Source organism: Chaetodon auriga, chromosome 20, assembly GCF_051107435.1.
Source record: "Chaetodon auriga isolate fChaAug3 chromosome 20, fChaAug3.hap1, whole genome shotgun sequence".
Classification (NCBI taxonomy): domain Eukaryota; kingdom Metazoa; phylum Chordata; class Actinopteri; order Chaetodontiformes; family Chaetodontidae; genus Chaetodon; species Chaetodon auriga.
The window spans coordinates 13,979,062-14,006,539 of NC_135093.1; the positions used below are offsets into that span (position 1 = coordinate 13,979,062).

General features: G+C 45.3%; 1 protein-coding gene across 6 annotated transcripts; it reads right to left on the bottom strand.

The window, feature by feature from the left end:
* Positions 1–67: 67 nt before the first annotated feature.
* Positions 68–27,428, bottom strand: arhgap17a (Rho GTPase activating protein 17a). Of its 6 annotated transcripts, none has more exons than XM_076759787.1 (22): positions 26,907–27,428; positions 19,144–19,183; positions 14,967–15,071; positions 14,698–14,730; positions 14,149–14,225; positions 13,325–13,436; positions 12,720–12,796; positions 12,493–12,610; positions 11,582–11,650; positions 11,315–11,396; positions 10,151–10,278; positions 8,514–8,625; positions 8,027–8,108; positions 7,771–7,851; positions 7,576–7,689; positions 7,284–7,375; positions 6,557–6,704; positions 5,937–6,221; positions 4,991–5,139; positions 4,010–4,552; positions 3,873–3,894; positions 68–2,375 (listed from the first exon to the last, which is right to left on the bottom strand). In XM_076759787.1, the coding sequence occupies exons 1-21, from the start codon at positions 26,957–26,959 to the stop codon at positions 3,890–3,892; spliced, it is 2,505 nt and encodes an 834-aa protein (XP_076615902.1). In that variant the 5' UTR covers positions 26,960–27,428; the 3' UTR covers positions 68–2,375; positions 3,873–3,889. The 6 variants fall into 6 exon arrangements, with proteins under 6 accessions (XP_076615902.1, XP_076615900.1, XP_076615901.1 ...); XM_076759788.1 differs by having other exon boundaries at positions 2,241–2,375; positions 3,880–3,894; XM_076759785.1 differs by lacking the exon at positions 3,873–3,894.
* Positions 27,429–27,478: the final 50 nt, after the last annotated feature.

A 27,478-nucleotide genomic window follows, 5' to 3' on the forward strand; every position in this document is an offset into this window, starting at 1 on the left:
TGGAGCTTGAGCCACATTGGTTAGTAAAAGTCCAGATATGTCTGCAAAAACCACGAGTAGATTCAAATCGTTTCTTCATATACTTTATTTTCTTTGGAAAGGGGGTATAACCAAGCATTCATATTACATATTTTTATTCCGTATTTAAGCTCACCAGACGGCATACATACAAAACTATGGAGCTCAAAAATGCAGCATTATCATTTCTAGTTTAATGGCATTTGTCCGTCTTCAAGAGCGCGGAGACACCGAGCTCTCCTGATGCACAGGGATAAGGCAGCGAGGTACGGAGCAAAGAGAGAAAGGAGGGGACTGTAACGCTCAACTGTCTCTGAGAAACACAACAAAACTCACTTTCAGGGCACCTGCAGCATCCCAGGCTTTCTCCATTGGTACCGTATTGGGTCTCACATCCAAAAAACCGAAAAGCAAAGCTTACACAGAAAATACAACAAAAGCATTTTTTTTTAATTTATTTAAATCTTTTGACCTGGCACAAATCTGACACCACATCACTACTGAGGATTCACAGCGCCGTGTGTCCTCAGCTCAGTGGGAAAGACTGGGGAAAAAAAAAAAAATCCTCTAAACCAGTTGACCAGGAAACCACTCGATGGCCAAGTGCAACACCAGCTGTTCATGCGTCTTTCTGTTCAGGATGAAGGGGCTGGTAAGAATTGTCCTTTCACTACATTCACTCACACACGGCCTACTGTAACTTCCCGGCGGACGCCAGAGAAAAACACAAATGTCGGTGGAAAAAAAAAAAAAACACAAAATACTGACTGTGTTCAGGCTGCTACTTCTGCTTCCAAACCCCAAGAAATCAACCAAAACACATTTAAATACACGACTTCTGTGGACCGATACGGAACCGTACAACACTTCTATCGCAGAGGGTCCAATCGCCTTCCTTACATCCCTGAAACATACTTGTTGCCAAGACAGCTTCTTGGAAATACTGTAGTAACAGGTGCCAAGCGCATCCTCCATACAGTAAATATATAATGCTTAGAGGTGGTTCTGGGAGGAACCGATAAGGCATGATTTACATTTAAAGACTGCATTAATTACGTCAAGCCACAGGGAATGTGTGTTTTGAAATCTGTGAATAAATACAAGAGTAAGGGGGGGAGAGAAATGATACAAAAATCAAGTGTTTGAGACGACTGGAAACCTGCAGTCACCAGCTACACTCTAAACGACAGTTTTGGTTTTTACTTCCACCTGTTGACCTTTTCCCCTCCCCCCGTGCTGTAGAAATACCTCTCATTAGACCATCTCCAACATTAAAAGTACAAAACACCTCATACCAAACTCCAAATGAGTCTCATCAGTCCAGATTTTGGTGTTTCTCGCCCTCCCCGACCCCCTCACACCCCACTCTTCCATTGCATCGTCGCTAACACGGTCGTCTGGCCGCGGTCCTCGGCTGTTTGCTGTTGATTGTCTGGAGCTCGGTCTGTGGGGGGCACAGTATGAAGAAAGAGGTGGCGTGTGGTGAAGCTCTGTGCCACACGCCTCCTTGTGACCACATCTGACACCATCATGGAGGTCAGGAGGAATTGCGGTGAGTAAAGAATGGCTAAAACAGGCTGGAGGTCAGTTTATGAGCACTCTAAGGGCTGCAATTCACAAGTAACATGCTGATTATGTTCTATCAATCATTTGGTGTGTAACATATCCAGAAACTGTGAAAAATGCCCGTCACAATTTCCCAAAACTGCTTGTTTTTGGTGTTTTACCTACATTATAGCTCATATGTGAGGCTAACCTGAACTATGTAACTCAGTGATGTTAACGTGTGTGTAAAGGCTGCTACAATAAATGCCATGTACGTTAGCTAGCATGCACATCAGATGATTTTACGAGCTGATTAAATGTGATATGTCCCAGTTAAACAGAAACCATCACAGGTGTAACTGTGGGGATGAGCAGTGTCCTCTCAAAGCATCAACACGTGTTAACTTTAGCTATTTGTTGCACCAGCCACACAAACAATCTACCATCATAGCCACTGTTTACCAAGAGCTGCGGACCTCCATCATGGCTGCCAGGCAGTGCATTATGTCACATTGATGTCCGTTATACAGGCTGGACTGGGGAAGCGTAACAGCAGTGTGGAGGGCTGCAGATACGGGCCGGGATGAAACGCGAGCAGGCTACATGAGGTGTGCATGATGGGAGGAGATGCGTGGGGGCGCTGGACCGGAGCGTGGCATCGTCTCCTTATAGGACAGTGCTCTCAGTGTCCAGGTCACAGTCTTTGGGAAGAGGCAGGGAGGAAGAGGAGGAGGAGGCCGTCGCTGGCTGCTGGTCTACAGCGAGCTCAGGGACCAACGCTCGACTCAGCCCTTTGAAAGACATCGCCGGGTCTGGAGAGCAAGAGAGAAGATGAAGGGAAACACAAGTCACGTGGAGCAAAGAGCAAAGTACCATAAACATGTTTTTTAAAAGGGAAGAGTTTAACACTACAAACTTAAAATAAATAGAATAAAATCAACTAGAAGAGATCATTTCAGTTACTGTTAGTTAATGTTTTTCATGCATGCAGGCACTCACATAGACCCCTCCACGAACATCCTACAAGGATAACTCCACAACTTAAGGCCACATTATATGAACAATGGCCATAATCACAAACACGTGCAGCTTCTTCCTGGAGTATGAAAACATTTAAAGCTGGTGCAATCATGCCATCCGACGCAGCCGTGTAATATTTTCCATAAGCTCAAAGAGCAGCAGAGGCTCGGCGGTGGAGCAGCAGAGCTGTCTGAACAGCAGGTGGCGGTGTTCGGCTGGAGACCGTGAGCGGCGAGCCACGAGCAGTGAAAGCGGATGGAAAAAGTGAAGTGAGCTGAGGCCGTCGTGAGAGCAGAGAAAATGGAGCTGGAAATCCCCAATTTACATTTGAATACTTGACAAAAGAGCTTAAACTGTGTGTTAGATCCAAGCTGACTGTACACTGTGTGCATCGTCTGCTGGGACGTCAGTGACGAGAACATTCAAGATACAAACATGCATGGCAGAGCTACGCATGCTTGATACAGGGACACTGGTTTATCACAACAACACCTACGAACACCTACAGACAATGTCCAATGCTTCACATCAAAAAAACAGGACAAAAACTGATGGTCTCACATCTCAGTGAAGACGAGTGATTCATGATAAATGACAGCCCTGACCACGACGGGTCATGTTACATATGGCAGCCTTTTACGGTCTCACTGCAGCACTCATTCCTGACATTTAATATGAAGTTGTGTATTAGATGGCGGTTGAACCTATGAGCCCGCTGGAGGGAGCGAGAACGTGCCTGTTGGTTCAGGAACATATGACATCTGCGTAAGGATGCATTGATGCAGCGAACTCAGAAACAATATCTGTGTTTCCATCCATCAGCATCATCTTGCTACGCCCTCTTCTTCTGCATTGGTATAGTGGTTTTCTGACTAGAGAACTGGCGCCACCTACTGCTTATCTCGATGAACCGACTCCTAAGAATCGCATTACAGTAGCGGATGGAAACCAGCTGTCATTTGCATTTTCCTTTGCAGACTGAAATTTGGTTCAAATCTGCGATCCTGTAAGTAATAAATAAGTAAGTAATTTGTAATATTCAATCTTCAGACTACTGAGTTCCTCTTCCCTCCTGTGTGCTGCAGCCTCTCTGTTCAATATGGACATTATGAGTAGCATTAAAGAGCAGGAATAGGTCCCTCACTGACTGATCCACAGTGTGACAGCGGCGCATCAGGGCTGAGTAAATAATATCCGAGAGAGGCAGCAGGCAGAACAAAATGGCCGTGGTGATGGGTAACAACACAAAGTGCAGGTGCTGCCAGTGAAAAGGTCAATTAACAACAAACCTCTCACCGGTGAATCTTTAATCTGTGGACGTATTACAATGTAAGACTATTAGAAACAGAGCACATTAGAGTTCTGCAGTGAATTAATAGTAAAAGCAGAACATCTGAGGTGCATAATGACATGAGACAACACTCACCCATCATCTTGTAAGCAGTGGCACAGATCCCATTGGTATCACTGGCCGGCGTGGTGGGCTGGGGTGGGGGCGGGACGCTGGGTCTGTTACGCGGTTTGGGGACGGGCCGCGGCCGGGGGAGGGAGCCCGACTGGTAGGGAGACGGGGACGGAGGAGCGACCGCATCCTGGTTGGTCGTGGAGGGAGGAGGGGTGTCTGGAGGGGTCGGGGTGCCCGGAGGCGAGGGGTCCGCGCTCCGCTGGTCCCCGCCGGACTGGCCGTGCGACACCGGCTGCGTCGGAGGGCTGGCCTGTGTCGGAGGCTCTGGGGGTGGATGGCTGGGCGCCTGGATTGGGGGCTGGTTACTGGAGTGGCGTCTGGGTGTGGCGCATGGCTGAGGGGTGGGAGAGGTGGGTGAGGTGGGCGAGTGGCTGGCCAGGGGTTTGGGAGTGGGGCTGAGGGACTGGGATGAGCCTGAGGAGGAGGCGTGGTTCATTGAATTACAGGGCTGGCTGGGTGGAGGGTTTGTTGGTTTGGGAGGGGCAGGAGCCTGCTTCTTGGTACCTGAAATGTCATGAGGATGTGATCATTGGAAGAAAAGAATAAAAAATCTATTGTGTGACAGTAAACAAGCTGCAGAAATCTAAAAACAACTATTTTTATAGTGGTTTATATGCTGAAGTATTTCCTAAAATGTCAAACTACTTCTTTAAAGAGCCAAAAAGGACAAAATGTGAATCAATAAATGGTCAAATTAACAGTCAAATTAACAGTCTGTGACTTCAGGCGGAACTTAGGAATCACAACACGAAGAAAAACTACATACAGAGGACATTCTTTAAGGTCTTATCAGCTGATAGTTGTGGGCTGGGGCTACACAATGGTCTCAGTTTGTAAGTGATCAAAAAGAGTCATTAGCATTCTTAGGTTCTCATGAAAATGATAAAGTTGATAAATGGAGGAAAACACTGCTTTCATGACCAGTTCTAGAAACACTCATACCTCTGCGCATCATATGCGGACTGGGCCCCATGGATCCAGCCCCAGACGTCCCAGTGCCCAGCTGCCCTGCAGCCTGGCCCCCTCCACTAGAGCCGTTCCTCTGCAGCAGAGGGGTCTGGGCAGGAGTGGAGTCACGTAGCTTTTGGTTGCTTTAGAGAAGAAGGAAAAAAGAAAGTCTTTTAAACCCACAAGCTCTCTGAAACACTGCTTATACAACAGCGTCCACTCATGAGCGCTTTTTATTGAACGTTTGAGCTTTTAAAATAGATACAGCACAATCTTTAACGGCAAACTTATCTACCGTATCCACTGCTGCGATGATAAACATGACAGATTTAATCTGTGCGTCTCATCCAACTGTACCTTCCCAACAGTCTGTAGGACCCAAAGAATGCTGAACTGAATAGTGTTATCTGTCTGGATATGAATGTTGTCCTTTCACCAGCTAAATCAAAGACACCCTTCAGCCGTTGCATAACAGGCACCAATGTGCAGGCTTTTCAAAGCAGTTTGGGCCAGTTAGTGTGAAGTTCCTGCTGATTCCAGTGATTCGGGGAGGAAGGCAGAGGGATGGGAAATCGAGAGGCCCTGCGAGTGACTGTGAGCAGAATGACAGCAGCCATTGTTGTGCTGTGCCTGTGGGCTGAACTCAGACCAGTCTGCATAGCTGGAACTGGTGGTGGTGTAAGAAAACTTGTGGTTTAGCTAGAAAAACAAAAAGCTGAATCATAGTGACCACGAGAAGAGGCCGTGTCTGCAAGACACCAGTGAAACATGCATTAATAATCCTCTATACTCCAAAAAGCCAATCAGACTGACCTCATCCGTTCACAGAGAGGGGCCTAATGTCTTTCCATAACATCAACACTGAAAGCATAAAAGCTGTCTGCCTGGCATGCCGTGTCATTCTCCACCAGCAGCAGAGATGCTGAGAAGCAGCCCTTACCTGAGCTCCTCCGTGTGCTGGGCTAGAAGCTGCTGAGCGGCTGCCAGAGCAGCCAGGCCCTGCGCCAAGCTATGCTGGGAAGCATCAGGCCCTGAACCCCCTGATGGAGCTTGTGGCTGGGGCTGGGGCTCAGCTGAGGGCTGGGGGACCTGCCCGGCCCCGTGCCCCTGCCCTGGAGCCTCCACAGGGGGTAAAGGAGGCTGGAAGGCAGGTGAAGTGTGCTGCTTTCTACCTAAGGTGTTACTGCCTCTACGGAGGGTGTGGTCCGAGTGCTTGTTAGGGGTGCTACACAGGAAGAGCGGGGAGACAGTGAGGGGGGGAAACAAAAACACCAAAGCTTTGATCAGAAGGTCACAGATTAGATTAGAGAATCACCATAACCCCAGAGCACAGAGAGAAGTCATGAAAAAAAAACAGCGTTAAGGATCATATTATAAAGATGTACCCCAAAATTAACAAGAAGCAAAAGAAAAGGACCAGAAAAAGCGACTGGATTAAAAGCTAAATTAATTCCAAAGCAATTAATTGGAGTAAGTAACAAATATCGTGGGCCAGAGAAACCTTGGAAACTCAGAGGTTTCCAAGAATGTAACGCTACTGAGCGACTCCGGGTCGATTACTTGTCTTTGCGTGCCGTGTCGTTCTCTGGTCCCACCATACTGACAGGCCTCTTCCTCTCGATGGTGCCACAGTCGTAGTCAAGGTGATTGTTGTGGTTGGATGCAGGCGTGGGCATCACAAACATGCCGGACACATTGAACTCCACATCTGTAGGAACAGAGAGGAAGATTTACCAAAACAAAGTATTTAATTACTCGTTTTAAACTTGAAGCAGATGGACTGCTTGGGTTCAGCTTGCATAAAGGTCGTACAGGGAAGGAGAAGGGAGCTGAACTATCACCCACTTTAGTTGAATTACACAACAAATTAAACATCCTTCACAGGTCAACAGTCCATCACAGAAGAGACAGTCATGCGTAGATTCATACCAAGCAGTAATTACAGGCCTCAATGCTTCCAGAAACTGTCTAAAGACTGTGAGAGGAATCTCCCACAGAAATAGCCAGGAGTCAGCCGAGGTCAAGCACAAGTGGTCTCTCTGTATGAGGCTCATGACGACAGTGGAGGAACAAATCCTCATAAAGGGATTTTGATTCTGAGATATCCTTTTGGATTTGAGTGACATCTGTTTTCTAAGTTCTCAGCCTTCAAGATGACCTTCACAGTATGAACCGCAGACTCGTTAAAATCAGTCACATTCACTGTGCATCCCTGGTATGAAACAGGCCCTCACTGACTCCAAAGAATGCTGAAAAATGAGTGCTGCAGGGGAAACCCTGAACCTACCCTCTGGAAAGAACCAGTCAGCATGCTGGATGATGGGCTCCACGATGGCCACCACATGCACAGAGGTAGCTGCAGCCATCTCAGCCAGACTCCTGGGTGAACACAAACAGATGAGCAAAAATGAGATGCTTTCTAACATAATGAGTGGCTGAAACAAGCTAAAATAACAGACTATGGTTTGTAGAAATCTCCACCACGCCTCTCAGGGATCATCACTTTCCTCTTGTTTTAAACACAAACCAACATGTAATATTGTATTAGCAGTATTATCTTCCTCTCTATCCGCTCTCACCCTTCAGTCTTGGCCCACAGCAGGTTGGGTCCAAGGACGATGGCGATATTGCTCGGTGTCATTTTGTTCACCTCGCTGTCCTGAGCCAGTTTGGCCAGAAACTTCACCAGATACCTGCATGAAAACACTTCATGAGCACAGGTGGAAACACTGCTCCCTGCCACAGGAGAAACTGAAGCATTGCTTTTAGCTAACCTCAGGTTGGTTTTGTTGTTCTTTGGTAGCTTATCACATACAACCCAGAGTGCCTGGAGCCTCTTGTCTGGGTCTGACACGCTGGAAATGAGAGAAAATGAAAGATGATTGACAGCAGAGCACATCATTAGTCCAGTCTCCAGATGCCCAGATGTCCAAAATTAATTATCTTTTCATTTCTCATTGCTGCACAGTAATTGGTCCACTCAATATTGGTACATGTTATTCCCAGTAACAATGTTACTGGGAGCCTTGCCTGGATGCCTGGATCCATTCATCATAAAGCTGGTAACTCATGAGAGGTTCAGGGAGCTCCCTCAGGTAGGACTTCAGCGCTCCTGAAACCACATATCCAGAGATACTTTGAATATTTCAGCGATTTTTCAAAGCAACAACATTTGTAAAATACAAGTGTAAAATACAGTACAGAAGTCACAAGGAATGGCATGGTGAACATCGTTTTTGTGAGAACAAGATTAAGTTCTGCATTTCTGACCGCGGTGATAAACTGTGCTGCTGAGGCTGAGAGGAAATCTGAGAGAACAGAAATAATTGCTGATGCTGTGAGAAAGTTTTTGGATATCGTGTGAATTCCTGGACAGGAAGTGCAAGGGTTCAGAGAGGTTTTCAGGCCCGCCCAAAGCCTGGGATGGACAAGGCTAGTTTCTATAAATTAGAGAATTGTTCGAAGTAATATACCAAGAAACAAAGAAATCCAAACACAGCTCCGGTGTGGGACGTACCAGCGACAGCGTGGGGGTCAAAGTAGAACTCCTCCAGCTGTGATGTGGAACAGTCCAGCGCTGCCTTTAGCTTCTTTAGCTTGGACGCCCCTGCTGCGATTCTGAATAGACCCTGACACACAAAGACAAATAAACCACAGTAACGTCAGTGACAAACAACAAAGACGCATGCAGGCATTCAGCGGGCACACGAGAGCCTGTGCTTTCACTGAAACATACACACACACACACACACACACACATACGCACTCTTCCAACACTCCATTACAGATAGACTCTGTATAAATCCACTACATAAACTCCCTCTGCCAGCTGCGCATAATGAAACCTTAAAGCAAGCAAACAAACACACCCACCACTCACAGCACAGCAAGCTCTTTACTTTGACACATAAACAAAGGCGGTCTTCACACCATAATAACACAGACTGGACTCACCAGGGAATGAATAGGGAGACAAATAATGTGCTTTGCAGTTAACACTTGCACTCTCTCTAGCTCTTTTTAGCCCAGACACGTACATACACACACAGGAATCTGATTTATGGGCAGGAGACAAGTAGATTCTATTGTATTCTAAATTTGTTTTGGGGAGGGGACGTCAAAAACATTTCATATATCATCGCTGAAGCGTAACGGGTGACAGCTTCTTTGGAACAGCGTTACAGAAAAGCAGGAGTTTCCTCTGTTTACAGTGTGTCTATCCGCCTTGAGTCTTAACATGTTCATGTGAACAAATAATTTACAGCTCGGTTTCAATTATGTAAATTACTAGTGGAGCCGCTAATCACAGCCACAGCTCCATGTGACTTTTAATGAGCTACGCTAGCGTTTCTTTTTACATGCATGGAAAGACAAGGACAACAAAAGAGCATTCAACTCAATAAAGCAAACAAAATCTCACTCTGTGCTATAAAATACTGCACAGGGAATCAGCTTGACTTAGATAAGGGGTGACCTCTAAAGCATGAGTGTCTGCTGGTCATCACTTAAAGCTGAACCTTCAAAACATCTGACTCTAAAACGTCAACATAAAAGTTGCATTAATTTATATTTGGTTATTACCACTGTTGACAGTTGTCATGTTACTGATTCATCAGCTGGCCAGGGACACAACGGATTTGGGTGCTGGTGAGATACTGTACACTGGGTTTATCAGTGCTGAAAACAGGTTTGATGAGCAGGACTGAGACTAAGCTGAGTAAATATGTGGGTCATAAAACCAAAACAATGAGCTACATCAAAATTAGGGCTGTACAACTGTGTATCTGCAGATTATCCTTTAAATACATAATCTGGTGTATAAAATGTCAGAAAATAGTGAAACATCACATTTTCCCAGAGCTCAAGTGACATCTGATGTCTTCAGATGTCTTCTTTTGTCAGACCAAAACACAAAGATATTAAAATTCATGACCATAGATGTTTACTTCTGAGAAGCTGGAGCCAGTGAATACTCTGCATTTTTGTTTAAAAAGAGGACTTAAAATGATTACTCAATTGCTAATTAACTACATCAATGCCTCCACCTTTCTATCCAAACAGCTGAATAATTCTGTACCAACAGGGCAGGTTTCTTTCTACTCCTCCGGTCTAATCTCTCCCAATCTCCCCACCTCTCTGTCTCAACTTCCTCACCTCTTCCTTCATGCCGGTCTCTAGAAGCATCATGACACAGGCCTCTATCGGCAGTGCGATCTCCCTTCCACTCCTTTTCAGGTGTTCATCCAGCCCAGTGCCAAATGCAGGCTTCTCCATCCACGAGTCTGAACACAAAGAGAGAAATTAATGGTGAACAATGAGGCAGCAATATGAGACATAAAACAACGGTTGTAATGAAGCTGTTGCAGATTATCTGTAAGGACTGGGGACTCGGTGTGAAACAGCCTGTTGCTGGTCTGGATGGCAGATTTCTGGGTCAACTACTCCCCCCCAGGCCAGCTCCTAACCAGCCCTCATTCCCCCCACAGGGTGCCGTCAAATAATAACCACATGCTCCGAGCCGGGAGGAATGACTGTTCAGTCATCTTTGTGTTTGCATGTGTGTGTGAGAGCTAATGTGCAAGTAAACAGGGAGGCAGAGGAGCGAGAGCCTGCAAAAACCAGGTGGGTGTGATGTGAGAAGGGGTGTGTGTGTGTGGATTTCGTGAGTCATCGCCACATGCTGGGAGACCAGGCTTGTCTGGTTTAAACCACATGTGTTTAGCACAGAAAAAAAAAAAAGCTCCTTGAATAAGACACAGCTTCAGGACTGCAAAAAAGGCAAAACCCTAGCGAAGGAGCTTGGGAGAGGAGACATTATGTTGGCAAAACGGAAAATTTGATTACTTTTGGAGGGCAAAGCGGTGAAAACAAAAGACTATTCTTTAATATCTGGGCCTCAGTTGTGGCCTTTAACAATTACTGCAACTGGAACAACTTCTGGTAGTCCAGAAGTTAGGAAAACAGACCAGAGTGATATAATTGAAAGGTACAGAAGGTGGTTTCATTTCTGAAGCCAGTTGGAAAAGTGAATAAGAAACTGTTTCTCCTCCTAGCAACTACTTGTCAGCACACCTTTGGGATAGCTTTCAAACTTCCCCCGGTGTCTAACAGGAAAAGGCTTGTTTAAAGGGACACTAAACAACACAGGAACCAAAGAAAAACAGGGGCTGTCGCTTGGGAGAAGGCACGCATGTTTTCTCCAAGAAATATGGAAAGAGGTCCCATATCATGCACCGAGCACTGTTTTCACCCATGGACCTTTGCCGCAGTGTTGTGTGTTGAACAGCTGTGTGTGTGCATGTTTGCATGTATTATTACCTTGCTGTGCCTGGATGGTTGGCAAGACATTCTCCAGAAGAGTGAGAGACTTTCTATGGTAATCAGCTTGAGCTTCTAAGAGCTACAGAAACAAAAACCACAGAGAGAAATAGAGGGGTGGGGGGCTGAGTCGAATCAGACAACCAGTAAAAGACATGACAGCAAAGTAAATAAAATGGCTGGCCAAGTCTGTGTTCCCCAGTTCCTGTGCAGCTGTGAACATTCCCACAAAAACACATGTTTGGCTTGTTGACACGCTGTACTCACTGTTACAAAGTAGCGGGCATAGTCCCCTTCTTTTGAGAAAAAACTGTACATGTCTGCAGCAAGTTGATCCTGGGTAATAAAGACAGGAATTCATACAGTTAGAGCACTGAAAGATGATAGCCACAATGTTAATACTACCAGACGAAGTCTCAATGTGACTTTGCAATGAGTGAGACAAGGAGTCGCTTTGCTGCTCTAAACTGCTATTAATTTAATAAAGCTCTTCCATCTCCACTACGCAGTGTCATCCATCAACTGAATGTGTATTTCAGGTGGCACAAGGACAGACGTCAGCGGTCAGCTAAGCCGCTGGTCTGTGCACTACGTGAGTCATAAATCCTCCCGCTGCTGGCAGGACTCAGCGAGGCTGGGAGGGAGAACTCGTGAAGGGGAAACACAAGGCTCTGCGCTTCCTGCACAGAAAACCTGACACATCAGGCAGCCACTCCACGCTAACACTCGCCAATGATTCAGTTCATTAGATGCAAAGACACACACACTGAGCTGACGGGGCACTTTCAGTCATTTGTGTGTGTCAGCAAACTGGGTCAAAGGGCCCAAGGGTCTCGGGAAGTCCATTTTATTTGCTCAGTTCACACTTCGGATGAGGCCTACTTCCAGTTTCTTGAACTCGTGAGGCCATAAATGACCTCTGTCTATCCATTCATTCAGGATAAAAGACACCAGCTTTTCTACCAGTGTGTCAAGCAGAACAGCATCATATACTGTCTTCATCTACAGAGGGTTGTCAGCAGCATATTACGACATCAGCAAGTTTTTTTTAACACCTTAAAAAGGATCTTCCATGACATGAATGCAACGTAACCCTGACAGCACAACAGCTCTGATCTTGATAAACAAGCTATAGCTTCCACAGACAGACACCAGTCATCTCTATTTATGAAGTTTACCTTGCAAAGCTCCACTTTGTTCATGGACTCGTCCATCTCCTCCTTGAGTAGGTCAGCTTTGGCCGCCAGTGCTTGAGTGTTTGTTCCTGAGATTATTGACTTGGTTGCCTGCAACCATCTGCGTTAGGAAAAACGAGGGAAAATCAGAAAAACGCGATAAGACTCTGTGATATGGAAACAACTGAGGACTGATGTGGACATAAGTCAGGACTGAGCTGTGTGGAAACCTCGCTCTGGCAGAATCATAGTCCAGCACCAACTTGGCCAGCTGTTTCCTCTGCTTCAGGATGTTGGGAATGTCCACCTACAAAAGGTATATCCAAAACACACACGAGCTAGATGAGCCTGAGAGGGTAGAATGACAAAGAAACAACGCAAAACGCAAGGTGGACGGGTACCAAGATACAGACACAACACAGCGCACAGTTAGTCATGTTTGGAGAACTTGGCATAACAAACTGAACAGGTGGCAAACCACAGCCACTAATGACAAAGAGTAAAGGCCTCATGTTTGGCTAATGCTACCAGGACTGGCACCAGTTTGTTTTGAATTCCCCATCTCCAACCTCACAGGATCACGTTACCAAAACAGGCCAAATGTGGAACAAACCTGTGAGTCCATGCGACCTACATTTGTTACTGCGCAGTGTAAAACCAAAAGACAGAAATACAAAAATTCTATTAAATAATCTATTCCACTATTATTAGATCAAAGAAAGCAAATAGTAAGGGTGTGACTGCGCTTCAAAACAAGCCAAGAGCTATGAAAGAATTTTAAATATTTAACTTGTGTTCAGTTACTGTTATGTCCAGAAGGTGTGAGGTTTCTTACCTCTGCTAGCTGGCTGAGGGGGTCCAGAACGTCTTTCTCTATCTGCAGCTCATGTTGCATCAGTTCTGATGCCAGGCGGTTCTCTGCCTCGCCGCACACTTCCATCATTTTCCTGTTAATGCACGCATCAGCACGACGAGAGAGAAGGGTGTTAAAATCACAACACAGCCGGTCTAATCGTGTGTCATTATCACATCAGCACTACTCGGTGAGGATGTGAGGCCTTCCTCACCCAATGTAAGCTCACATCTTCCTCACAAAACATAACAACACAGAGGGACGGGAATCTGGGCCACCAGCTCTGTCTCTGTTCTCAGTCAATAACTGAGAGCAAAACAAGGTTATTGTAATGTCATCATTTTAGCCGCCCAGAGCAGGAGCACACAGTGACCTAGTGAAAGATGATCTATGTGAATCAGGGTTTTGGGCCAATGAAATCCCAAAGCCTTAAATACACAAAGAGAACACCACCGTCTAAGCTGACAGCTGACATGAATGCATCACGTCTACTAGCGGGCCAAGTGGCGTACTTTCCCTTCCTCATTACTTCCAGACAGACATTTGGAGACATTCACTTTCTAGATCCTCAACTCCAGTCTGTCTGCTCCTGTTCTGTGTGTTCCTCTCAGTCAATGTGAATGATTTGAAGCTCATTTAAGGAACTACTGAAAGTCCCGTCGACAGAAAAACCAAACTGGGCAGACTGCTCGGCCTGAATGCATGGCCTCATATTTCATGCTCCCTGGGGTGCATCTGCTGCATTAGCAACAGTTGCCACAGAGGAGTAATTGGTTATCCGGCCTGTCAATCAATCACAAACTCACCCTATCAAGGAGTCCTCTCCCAACTGGTTTCCGCCTTCCACCATGGCCTGGGATAGTGAAGTCAGAGGAAGCTTTTTCTGTGGTGTGTGTGTGGAAGGGGGGACAGATGCAGACAATGATTAGACTCATATTGAAACATAAACTACTTTAAACTATGCAGATGGACCAAGAGTACCCATTTCTTCAGTATTTGATGTTCAAGCCAATGGAAAATTCATCAAGGACTTTCCATTGAGTAGTAAATTCAGTCAGGAAAGAGGAAGAGAGCTTTCTGAGCAAAGGAGGAAAATACAGACGTTTAATGGGTTTGAAGATGCAAACTAGGGAAGTGAGACAGCTATCAAACGACCACACTGGAGCTCATTTTCACAGCTGCACAGTTCACATTTGTGCAAAACATCTACAAGTGTTCAACATCCTGTTTTTACCACAGAATCCCCAAGGTAAAGGTTTCATGCAGAGTGAATAAAGATGACAGATGTCTGAATGGGAAATGGAGCAAGTGGTTCCGAGAACCGGAGAGGTGGAATAAGTAATCAGTGTTTTTACCTGACCATTTCCTGTATAGAGGCGTGGTACGGACTGTGGTGCATTTTTGGGTGGTGTGGGGTAGAAAACACAAAAGACAAATCATGGACTGTAGGCCTACTGCGGACACTTTGAAAACAATGAGAACTCAAACTTTGCGTGGGAGGCGATACTAAAAATGAAGTTATTAGGCATCCTGGAACAGCTGACTGATCCGGGTTGGTTTGTTTTTAAAAGGTAAGCCGGAGCTACTTGACAAATGTTTTGTTGTGAAAAGCTTGATGTCTTACATGTCTCTTCTCTGCATCTGCACCAATGTGCCCCTGTAGACAGGACACCATCCTCTTGTGTGTGTTGTGGGACACCACACGCACCAACTCCATGCGCCGTTCAATCTGTGCATAAGACAAAGCGTGCAAGAACACATAGCAAATGTCACGGCACCATAAGTTATCCCAGAGCAAGGTGCAATGATTCATAAGCTGCAGGTCACATGACAAGTTCGCATTTTGTTGTAGGAATGTGTCTTTTTCACATTAAAACACAACACAAGCTCTATTTTGATAAACCTAAGAACTTGGACTGGACTAAATTCTGCCGTGTTTGTCTTTTGCTTAATCTCATCATTAACATTGTCTCTATAAACCAGCACAACAGTGAGTCTGCAGTGTCGATGGCTGATGAGGTCCAGCTCCACGCTGAGATTTGTGTTGTGGCTGCCTTGAGGGAGACAGGGGTCAAAGGTCATGCATGATTGATAAGGCTTGTCCCCGCGGAACAACGCTGGAATGTTATCTTTCAAACACATGACTCATCGGAAGTGTCTCTATAGCAACAGCCACTGGGCTGAGACTGAGAGCGAGGGGTTCCTCGGCTTTAAAAAGGTCTTTTTGATTACACAGGCTTTCTCCTGTCTGCTAGCCTAACGACACAGATCCACTCTGTGCTTTTCGCCTGACGAGATATAATACTGTCATTGACAGAGGCCAACTCAAGCTCTGCAGGATGACTATTCACTGTCCTTGTCACGCCAGGTGTCTGACTGGGAGAGTCAGAGTCAAGTCATTAGGCTGGTTGTTACTAACCCATGAATAGAACTGATGATTGAAAGTTACTGTTGGAGTCTACTTAAAAGTCTGGCCGACGTAGTCTGACGATGTAAAGAACTGGTTTATGTTGGCAGTGCTTGTGAGAAAGTCAAAACCAGATTCCACGCGCAAGTTCCAAACAGAACAGGTGTGTCCTTTAAAATTAAAAGCACAACTGATGAGAGAAAGTGGGAGTCTGAGAGTCTCTCAAAAGGGACAAACATGTGCTCAAAAGTCCCGACAAACAGCGTTCCAAATATAAATGGGAACACTGAGGTCTAAAGAGCAAAATGAGCAGAAACAGAGAGAGACAAATGCAGAGGGAGGATCAACCAAATACCAGACGATTGTGTTCCAAAAACAGAATGGAGTCGGAACTCAGGAATTCCACAGCAGATATCCGCCTCCGTACGCCGCCCCCTCCTCTCCTTTCCCCCCCTCTGCTCTCGCGCTCTTACGTCATTCCCGACCCGTGGTGGCCCCCGGCATTCCCAAAACAGCTGGGTCAAATACAAACTTCCAACACACACTCCCACAAGTACACACTCTGCTTCCACAGGCTACAGGCTTGGGAATACTTAGTGCACCCAGCACAGTTAGTACCTGGCACAAAACAAGCAGGGGATTCCCCTCCCTGTCCTCTAAGAGGGACGATGTTCCTGTGTGGGTGGACTGGAAATGTCTGGGCTACATGGCACTGGGAGTATTCTTCTTCCTTTCATTGTCACAAACTGGGGTTAGACACACAACACCATGCAGTCAAAAAATAACATATGCGGAGGAGTGGAAGAGCCTAGGCCAAAAGGCAGGGTGTGTTTTTTCCTCCTGCAATGTGATGTCAACACACGGTCAATCCCATGACGCGTCACTGAGCAGGGAATCCCAATAATGAGTGAGATAGACGGGGAGAAAAAAAAAAAAAAAGAGAGACAGAGAGGGTGTCTGTCTGTGTGACTGTTTGTTTATTGGTTCCTAAGAGAAAGGATGTTAACATGTCTGGACATATCCAGAATGAGCAAAAATAACACAACATGACGCATTACGGGTGGAATTATGCAGCGAGCCACTGATGGTAATCAAAACACTGTTTGTATGTATTAGGGATGTGTGACAGTAGTGTTCTAAACAGCTGGTTGCTACCTTACAAAATGCCCTCAGTGACTACACTCAACTACAAGGCTGTGTGCAAGCAGGCAGCGTGGTTTTTCTGTTGGTACACCCCTGTGGATGAGCTGCTATGCAGGGGAGCAGCAAGGAATGCACAGCTGGCACAAGAATGCCGGAGGACCATGTTTAAAAAAAAAAGCGCTTAAGATAAAGTGCTAAGAATAAGCCAAAGGCTAAAGATTCACACCTAAAATGCAAATGGGATCAAATGAAGGGTCCCACTGGGTGATGACAGAGGTGGCTGGGTGCAGCATCAGATGGTATGACATGGTGAGCTAAGGATAGCTAAAACTCAGACAACCTCCTGAATCTCAGATGGTGCTTCCAGTGGTCACTTTGCATGCCCTCTTTCATTTCTTCACAAGACATTGTAGATGGCAGTGATTAAATGAAGATTGCACCATGAAAATCCTGGTAAAACCAAAGTATATTTTGTTGTGGCGTGTAGAGAAATTTCAGAGACAACCCCATCGGTAGTGGGAAGTGAGGAAAAGAATATAGCTGACATAACACGGCACAAATATCCCACGATGGGTTTTCCATTAACTAAAGGATAAAGTGAGATTTTTTGTCGACGAGCGACACAGCCGTCTCAGGAATTATGGTGGTCGAGCGATTTCCATCTCTCCATCCCTTACTCCTTTTTTCCTTTATCAGACAACATCGCTATGAAGTGAGACACATAGCCCCCACAGTCCCAATGGCTGATTTCTAGACAGAGGCAGAACAATTGTGCTGTTGAGGAACAGTGAAAGTCAACTGTCAGCCTTAATATAACGTCCTCTCTTGAGTGAAAAGTACCCTAAAGCAGTCAGTCACCACTGTTCGCTTGTCCACTTGCATTACCGTAACTCATGCTGGTGCTAAATCTAGCTGTGATGTTCTAGCTGTCACTCAATCACATCTTTGCCCATATAAAGGCCTACATCACCTGAGAGTGACGGGGTGTTGTTTGTTTATGCACCAGCTATAAAAAGGTGGAGAGAGGAATAATAAGAATAAAGTGTGCCAGGACACTGTGGCTGTGGGTGTTCTCAAGGAGTAATGTAAAGCCACCTGAGTTTAATGTCTCTGACACCTCGCACTCAAACACAATGACGATCTTCATTGTTGGAATATCTTTGCTGAGCAGCCAGTATTTTGTCCCAACCCCACCTGCAGTTTTCCCATGCACACACACAGCACTATGTGGATATGTCACTTACATCGACACACTCACATCTACACTGGCCTCTGTGAAGCTTCTTGAGGCCTTGTCACCACAGAAGTGCTTCTCAACCTTGTCAGTAACAGTCTCAAGACTTTGCAGGTGTTCATTTCAACACCAGCTGAACCCACTGATTAGCAATCACAGAGGAGGATCTAATAAGTGATGGCAGCTGCTGTTTGGCTGGCATACTTTTGGGCCTGATCAGCACACGACACCAAATGTTGCATGTTCTGTTGCCTCTTACAAGAAGTGGTCACAGTTTAGGTGTTTGTTCTGCGTCCAATTCTGCCAAGGTCATATTGTAATATTAAGGTATGTCAATGCAGAGATGTAGCGGATGAGTTTCCTAAGAAAGTATAAAAATCTAATCGGTGTTGAGAGCAGAAACTTGAAAGGCCTCTGTAAGACAAATACAGGTTGCATAATTGATGCATGAATCAGTCACAGACAAGCAAGTTCAGTTTCTTCTATTCAGTCACTTTGTCACCAAATGAACTGAAGTTGTGAAGCGGAGACATTGTTAGTGCCTACGTGACAGGAACCAAGAGTCATAACTTCACCTGTATAATTATGCCATTTAGAAAGGTCACATCATTTTAATTCAGTAGAGTGCAGATCTCCAACAGGTGTGGCTGGGTTCATGAGGTTGGGGAACAGGTGGCAGAGGGCAGGCTGTGTGTCCTCAAGCTGGACGTGCATGAGTAGTGGAATATAGGAGAAACAATAGGCAGTTTCCAAAACTGCAGGAATGTGAAATGTCAATTTCAAAGTGAAAATGCCAACAAAGGAATCCGCCAACACTAATGTGACCGCCACATACGAGCATATAAACAGCTGACATGTTCCAATTATTTCATTTCACATACTTGTATATATAAATACATCAGGAGGTTTTGTGAAACTAACTGATTTGATTCAGACGGGATAAAGCTGGTTTGTGTAACAGATGCAAACCATTCCAGGGCTAAAAGCTGGTCAGAGCCCATCAGATTAATGATTTACCTGCAGGAGGTCATCGCTGAGGACTTCTGTTTTCTCCGCTCTGTGGGTGAGAAAAGACAACAGAGAGTGCAGAGATTAGCACCGACAGACAACGATAGCACATAAGTAGCTGTACTTAAAACACGCTGTGCAGTCATGGTGAAAGCATCTGCTAGACAAATGACACTGCTACTGACAGGCCGGCTTCCACGCTCAGCTTCAACACTAAAACAGAGTCAGGTGTTGACCTGGGCATCTGTGGGAACATTTCAACAGAGGGTGGGTCTCTTTAGTTGGTTGCCATGGCTCAATCAACCCAGTAACAGGCTGATATCCAGACTGGAGGCAAAACATGACTCACTGTAGACCACAGTGCTGCAGCTGCATGAGCTGTCACAAGCTTGAATTGTATCTGATAATAAACATTGCAGATGCAGACACACTGCAGAAGGCATGTTTCTGCTGTTCAACAAGTTTTGATTTCCTTAAGCCCCAGCTAGCAGGGCTCACAGTGTCGTGCACATGGTAGCCACGCAGTCTTGCTCTGCCTGAGCCTATTAATAGCAATCTAATAGTTGGACTTGGAGAGGTCAGACAGATTAGATTCACTTAAAGGGAGAAGGCTGAGAAACACTGGCTAAGCTCATACTGCTTATCAACACCTTCACACAGGGCTGATGGCTTCTGTGGCTACTGGGCATTGAATGAAACACAAGATGGACCAATTTAGCAAAAAAGCAAAAGCACACCAGAACTAGCATGGGAATTTATTACCAGTACAGAATCTGTCCAATTATGATGGCTGGTGCGTCGTGTTATAGCTGGGAATTTTAGTTTGATGTTAAAGTCTTTTGATTGACTGGTGAATGTTTAGATTCTGTGCATAAAGAGCTAGCTGCATGGTTTAGCGCTAACATAAAAGTACTGCTGCATTCCTACGGATATGCTGTAAAACGTGCTGTGATCTCAGCAAAGCAGGATGTGTGCTAGCAAACCGATCTAATGTGAGCTGCATAATACTCCCCAGGAAATGGAGCTAATGAGCAAACCAGTAATATCCCTCTATCCTCTCACTCACGTGACTATTGCTGAGCTTTCTGTCTCTTTACTGTCACGCAGAATGAAGAATGTGCAGGTATTTTTGTGTCGAACTAATGTGCAAACTTTCAGCCTTCTGACTGAAGTGACCTGTAGACAGTCGCCTGCCTGCATTTTGGGTAACTGGAGCTCGAAATGAAGCCTGGGCCCTCCTCCAAAAACTGCTCTCTATGAACTATAGTAACCTCGTCACAGCTGCTTTCAATTACAACACAGGCAGGGAGAAACAGAAAGAGACTGACAGAGCAGGGACGACAGTGTGGGGGCTCCAAGGAAAGAAATATAAATATAGAGATGTTTTGGGGAGTTGGGGGTTAAAAACTCCTAAAACTGCCAAACCAGAGGAATCTAGAGGCTGCAAATGAATGGAAAGATTTTCACTGGAGGAGAGCCATAGCCAAGCTGGTGAGGTCACACGTGCAGAGTGAGGACCTATAGCCCACAGAAACCTACAGACAAGACTTCGAGCTTACTGCGGGAAAAAAAAAAAAAAAAAAGTGAGCCACACACACTTTATGATGAACACATACACAAACAGTGCGTGATCATAAAGCCACAATCTGGAATCCATGTTCTGGTGTAGTCTACATGCTGAAGAGCTCTTTATGTGGTCCCGTGGAGTGCCTGATCCTAAAAACCACTGTGTTCATCAAGCAGCCTTATCCTTTCATGAATACACAGCTATGGCTCATACACCGCCTGTGTAAACTGATCATTCAGTATGTCTAGATGCACATGAATAACTTCCCCCATAGCCTAAGTTTACAAGACCTATTTGCTGTGTTGCTAGCAGACTTTCAACACGTATTGAAACTATGACATTTGCAAATATTGCACTGACTTGACTGTAATTGACCGACCAGAACAAATGTGGAGACACTTGTGTTTGACGCCCTGGTAACACTTGTGTGACCCATCCCCAAAAAGCACCGCGTCACAGAGGCAAAAATAGGCTGTGTGCAGCCCGGGCAGAGCACAAGCAACAACAAACAAAACAACAATTGTTTTGCCGGCATCAGCTGACCTAGAGCGAACAGAGCTGACCCCATCGTGCCTCATTGAAGCAGCAGTCTTTGGAGAAAGTGTGTCACTGTGCACTGCATGTGACTTCTTAACAACATGGATCCTCGCTGCGCAGCCGTGCATCAGAATGGTAACCATGGCGATCTACTATCAGAGTGGATAGAGAGTAAGTGAATACTGCAGTCCTCAGCACAATAGAGCGGCTGTTAGCGGTCACTCAACACAATCAGCGCACTCTGAAGTAGGGAGGGTCTGCCTCTTAAGGTTGCAACAGTTGGCAGCTTAAGGTATAAGGTAATGGATACCGGACCCAGATGAAAGGAGCTGCAGAATAATTGAGTGACTCAGCCCATACAACTTCCCTAATGTGGCTGATTATGTGAGCTGTAGCGCTAACATCAGATCCCGGGCAAGAGCAAGCAAAACATGGAGGTAAAAACTGAGGAGCTTTTGTCCAGTTGTATTGGTGTGGCACTGTGTAAAAATGAATCAAGGCTAGGCTTAACCTGTGCATCATGACAAAGCAGGATGCTTCCTTCCCGGCAGATATTTATATCCCAATGTGTAACATGACTCATCATTGTGTCTACACGATACAATGCCAGAGAAAATTTCACAATTTCTCAAAACACCCAATGATTTCATAAAATCACTGACAGATATTTAGTCTATGGTCACACAAGATAAAGAAAATGATTGATTCATTATTGCTTCAGCTCCAATATTGTGACATTTTCTCAATAGTCCAACCTTACTCAAAGAAACCTTGAGCATACTTTGGTTTTAAACTTGGTCATGACTACCCATTAGTAAACAGTTTCCTGTAAATGAGGCCAATTATTATGATTTTCATGATTAAAATAGCATCTTCATTTTTGTCATGCCATGTCTGGCTAATTTAGGATTTGGGTGAAAGCAAAAATTTGTGTCAGGGTAAACAAACAACAGCCCAGCCTGACAGCTCGCGTCAATCACTAGCAGCACCACAAAGGGATCCCAGCTGACACACCTCTTTGTCCCAGAGGCACTGGCCTGGTGAGGCACAGGGAAACGCCCAGAGTCACCTATCCTTGTTAATTCAACACTGACATTTTGCTGAGCCTGCTGGGAAACTGTCCTTTCAACATGAAAAGACAGCTTAACTTCTCGAGTGAGTCAAGAACTTCCAAATGACACGGGCCTGCATGAGAGTGAAACACACTGCGCTAGTGAGTAGATTGATGGAGTCGATACGGCATCAAAAGGGATTTAATAATGCAGCTGTTTACAATGCCAGTGAATGATTAACAGCGAGGGTGGAGAAGAGCTCAGATGAAAACTGTGCACATACTGTCATCTCACTCTGTTGACCCCACTTTGGTGACCAGTGAGCAGCAGAACAGGCCTGTACTTAACAGGGATTCAGACTTGTTATAAGCCCCAGTCTGTGCTGATTCACCGACTGACGTTACTGTGTGGCACAATAAAAATCTCACCAAGCAAGATAAACTCAAAGTGATGTAGCAATTACACTAATGAGGTATGCAACATATCAGGGTTTTCCCCCCAAGAAACTGGTTAGCTGAGAAGATAAATGTTGGCCTGTTTGTATCTACTTTCCTCTTTCATCTTGAAGCACAATACTGCCGAGTGAACAAATCGATCAATCAATGTCGGCTGCTGAGCTGCGTGGGGATTAAACAAACAAGATGTAGCATGTTAACTGCTGAGCTTTAGCAGGGATTCGGACCAAAAACAGCCCTGCATTAATGGGGGCTGTGTTGGTGGGGGGGCTGTTATTTACCAGAGAGATAATGAAAAACAATCCAGGAAGTCCAGTTTGAGTAACAAATGGATGCGTTTAAAGGTCTATCGGACACACACACTGCACAACTGTTTGTATACAGACAGGATTTTACAGCTCTGGAAAGTTATAGCTGCTACAACCATTTTGCCTTTATTTTTTATTTGCACAGTAAAAACAAAGCAGAAAAAAACAACAACAACCAAAAAAAAGCAAAGTGGGCAGGTGAGATTTACAAAAACCCTTGACGCTTGTGGAAAATCTTACCTCAATATCCATTATAAGCAAATACAAGTCATATATTCTGGAAAAAAAAAAAGCAAACAACGATCGGCAGGTAACAAGCATGTGACTGTCAACACCTCCCCTGCACTAACAGACCGGCTCCATTCACCTGATTAAGAGGCTGGGGCTACTGTCGGTCTAAACACGGCCTTAGAGGTGCTGGTAGGTTAATTTTGCGACTGTCAGAAAGAGCCAGGCTACCTGTTTCCCCCTGTTTCCAGTCTTGACGCTAAGCTACGCTAACCAGCTTAGCTTTACATTTAACTGACAGATACAAGGCCGGTATCAATCTGCTAATCTCACTCACTCCCAGTAAGTCAATAAGCATATTTCCCAAAATATCAAACTATTGCTTTAGTAAGCCTTATACAGTATCTAATAAAAGTCTAACTGTGGAGGCTCTCCTTATTTCAGGCTAGGCAGGGGCATGTCCACTACAAAGCACTGCGCAGGAACCCTGCATATGTGACAAAATGTCTCTTTGAAAGATTTGCAACCAACCAGCTGAGTGACTTCTACAAGCGGCTAGTGGCTACAATCATTTGAGCAGGCAACGGCTCAGGCGCCCCAAAGAAACTCAGACATGCGTTTCGTTGGTTCATCTCTGTTCACACTCCTTGATTGGATCACACCATGCGAGCCAGTGATTATCAAATTCCTTCCTCAGCCACTGAAAACGTTATCAAAGGCTGATTTCCAGGCAGTCAGAGGTGATGTCATTATCACAAGCCAAACAGAGGAAAACATAAACATTACCTGTACAGTGCAAAATTCTGACATCACTCTGAGTCTGTGGAGCATGACTGTTAGTTTAAAGGTGTTACTATGTGACCACATTAACCTGCAGCAAGCATGCATGTATGGGGCCATAGGGTTCAAAGGCAGCAAACTGAAATAAGTTCCACAAACAGCTAAAAGTCCTCGTCATATTCCCTGACATGAATCACTTGTTGTTTTTTTCCCTGCACCTCAGCTTCAGCCTCCTCATCAATCTCCCCGGCTTTCTCTCTCCTCCTCTCTAGAAAGCACTAGCATGACTCTGGGAGGCAGTTTCCTGTTTGCCGAAGAAGAAGGAGAGATTTCCTCAGAGCGGCTGCTCGCTGGACACAGTGTTCTGCCTTTGCACAATCACAGGAACCCAGGGCACAGCGGAGAGGGCCTTTGCACTCCAAACTCTTGCAAATGCAGATACACGAACTTAACGGACAAAGCAGAGCACGCTTGCTTTGCTCTAATCCAAATGCTGACAGATCACTCTCTCAGAGGGGCATGTATATGAGTGTACAATTAAGCCGACTTGTGCATACAAAAGAGCAAGCAACTACTGCACACACCCGCACGCACACACACATATACACACAAATGTCTGTTTTCTACATTACACTCTCTCCACTTCTAATTTACTGCAGTGAGGAAATTATGAGTATTCCAGCTGCCCTGTTTCTCCTGGTCTTGAATTTTGGCTGCAGGACCATCTCTTTGTAGACTCGGCTGACGGTGTCACCATCAAATAAACACTGCCTGGATGGCAAGAAGGCAATTATTGTGTGTAGTGCATCTCTGCAAAACACCCTATTTCTCTCAGTCAACTAACAACTCCCTCTGGTTTTGTCTGATTATTTTCATTTTCACCTCATCTATCATCATTCTAAATGAGTTCGTTGATCATGTAGTCGATGATATGACAAAAATAATGACGAATGCTCATTAAAAGTCAGAGCACAAAGTAATTTCTTCCAAGTGTGTAGTCCTCTGATGAAGGGCCACAGCCAAAACATCATGTTTTACAGCTATATTTCTGTACAAAGTCTCTTTTGTGTTCATATTAACTAATTTAAAGCAAGGCGGTCACTGAAAAACAAGACTGCACAATTATAGCTAAGATCATTTTTCTTTTTGCAACTTTTATTGTAATCTTGACTTTTATTTACATAGAAGTGCAACTGAAATTCTGTAATAACATGGAAATGTTTTACGATTTTTAAATCTGGAAACTTGTTTGGCATTGCTGCCTCTCCCTGTTTAAGGATAACACATTATTGTTTTCAGCCTGTCTAGCTTTATCTGGTACCATCCAGTACTGGGAGCACCCATTGTAGACCTGAGGTGGCAAACACTGTTGATGCACTAACAAAACAACACACACACAAAATGCCACACAAGATGAAAACTTCTCTGGCATTTCTCACCCTCCTGTCCACACAAGGCCAGGCTGAAGCCATCACTGCTTCAGATATCCAGTTACAGAGGGCCACTGTGTGCCATCACACGACAGCATAACAGCACCAGTTAACAAACCTAAATACTGCAGAACACAGTGTCATTGTTCACCGTTTTACTCTGCTTTTAGGGGGTGGATTCATTCACTTAATAGCTTTGACACTGCATCGTGTTTTACATTCCAAGGAAGTGAAGACAGACATACTGAATCCATCACTTACCCGCACTAATCTATTTTATGTTTTAAGTCTGATGTCTGGTTGAAGCTTGGCGTCTAGTGTTTCACAAATGGGGAAGCTCTTACTGCCACTTTACCAGCGCAGAGTGAAAGTGAAGCTTGCTGCATGATGCAGAGTGCATAACAGTTCATCCCCGGCCCCGTGTTAGTCCTGTTGCACTGAAATCTCACTTTTTCCCTGTTTGACATCTGAACTCAGCTGTGCAGGGGCAAGTAAGACCAGACTCATACTGGGTAGCAAAGGTCTGATCCCTGGCTAGTGATGCACCAAGACATCTTGATAATTTTGTATCTGTTTTCGGCTGATATCGGCTCATCGGTGTAAGCTCAATCATATTTTCAACCATCAATATGAGGTCTGTTGGGAGACTGGTGTTTTTGTGATCTCGCAGCTTATGCCACATGACACACTGTCACGTTTGCACAATTTACACAGCAAACTCAATTCCCATACAGAGGACATGTCTGGAATCCTTACCCGCTTCTGCAGCAGCAGTTATAATGAAGGCTCTTGCAAAAATGCATTTACAGTAGGTGTCAGATGACAGCGTCTCAAACATCCACACTGCCTTCAAAAATATGTACTGCATGCATCCCTACCCTTGGCTGCATGCCTGACTGTCCAAAATTTGCCCAACCTTTATGCTTTTGTATAGTACTGTGAAAGAAAGTGGCTGATCAAACTGAGGAAGAGTGAGAGAGCTGAAGAAAGTGCACCATCACTGGACTTCTCGCCGCTATTCATTTCCCTTGCAGACAGGGCTAACACTGCGTAGATGGCTGATTCAGTCCTTTGAGGAGGGCATCTGGTTGGGTTCAGACAGCGGTGTGGACACATCAAGGAAAGCATTCCCTCATCCTGTTTTTATTTATCCAGACAGTGCCATAAGCCTGGCTGTCAGCCATTAAAAGCAAACGGTTCACTCATCAAAAAAGCCCTCCCTGTCAACCAGGCCAACTTATCAGACTTTTTTTTTGTAGTAAAGTTACTTCATGACATGTTAAGTGGCAAGTTAAGTAAAAGTATGCTGAGGGGCTAAAAGGTAAATGATCTAAAAGCCCTGGAAGTCACGTTAGAAAAGCCGAAAGAACGTGTGTTTGCTAGTTTGTTGATGAGCTTCAGTAAACAATACTTGCCTGCCAACTGTTTGATTGGCGAGCTGCTTCATCCGATTGAACTGCTTCTTCATTTTCGGTCCCTTGCCAGTGTAGCCTTCCGAAACTGCTCTTCAAAGCCCGGCTTTGGTTTGTCATGAAGTTCACAGGGCTTCTCCCCCGTTTTTAATTTCCCAAGCTGTCGCTATGACAGGGAAAAACAAGCGAGAGCCATTGAGCCCAAAGCCAATTAAAAATAGTTTGTAGCCTCGCTAGCCCCTAAGCTAGCCTTTCCCAAGTGGAAATTCTAGAGCAAAGTCCCCGTTGGGGGCGACGACATGACCCGCGAACCTCCTTTTTTGTTTATTTCCGTACATTAAAGTCCCGAAGCGGGCCGTGGCTAACTTTCACTGGCTACAGCGGCTTTTCATAGCTCTCATCTGTGGCCGTCTTGACCGTTAGCCGACGAGCTAACGTGACCGAGCTGGATAATCCGTCGGCCGCTTTTTCCCAGAGCGGAGCAGCAGAGCCGAGTGAACAGCGGCAGCAGCAGCAGCAGCAGCTCACCTCCGCCACTGCCAGCGCGCGGGGAGAGCAGCAGGAAGTAACGTTAG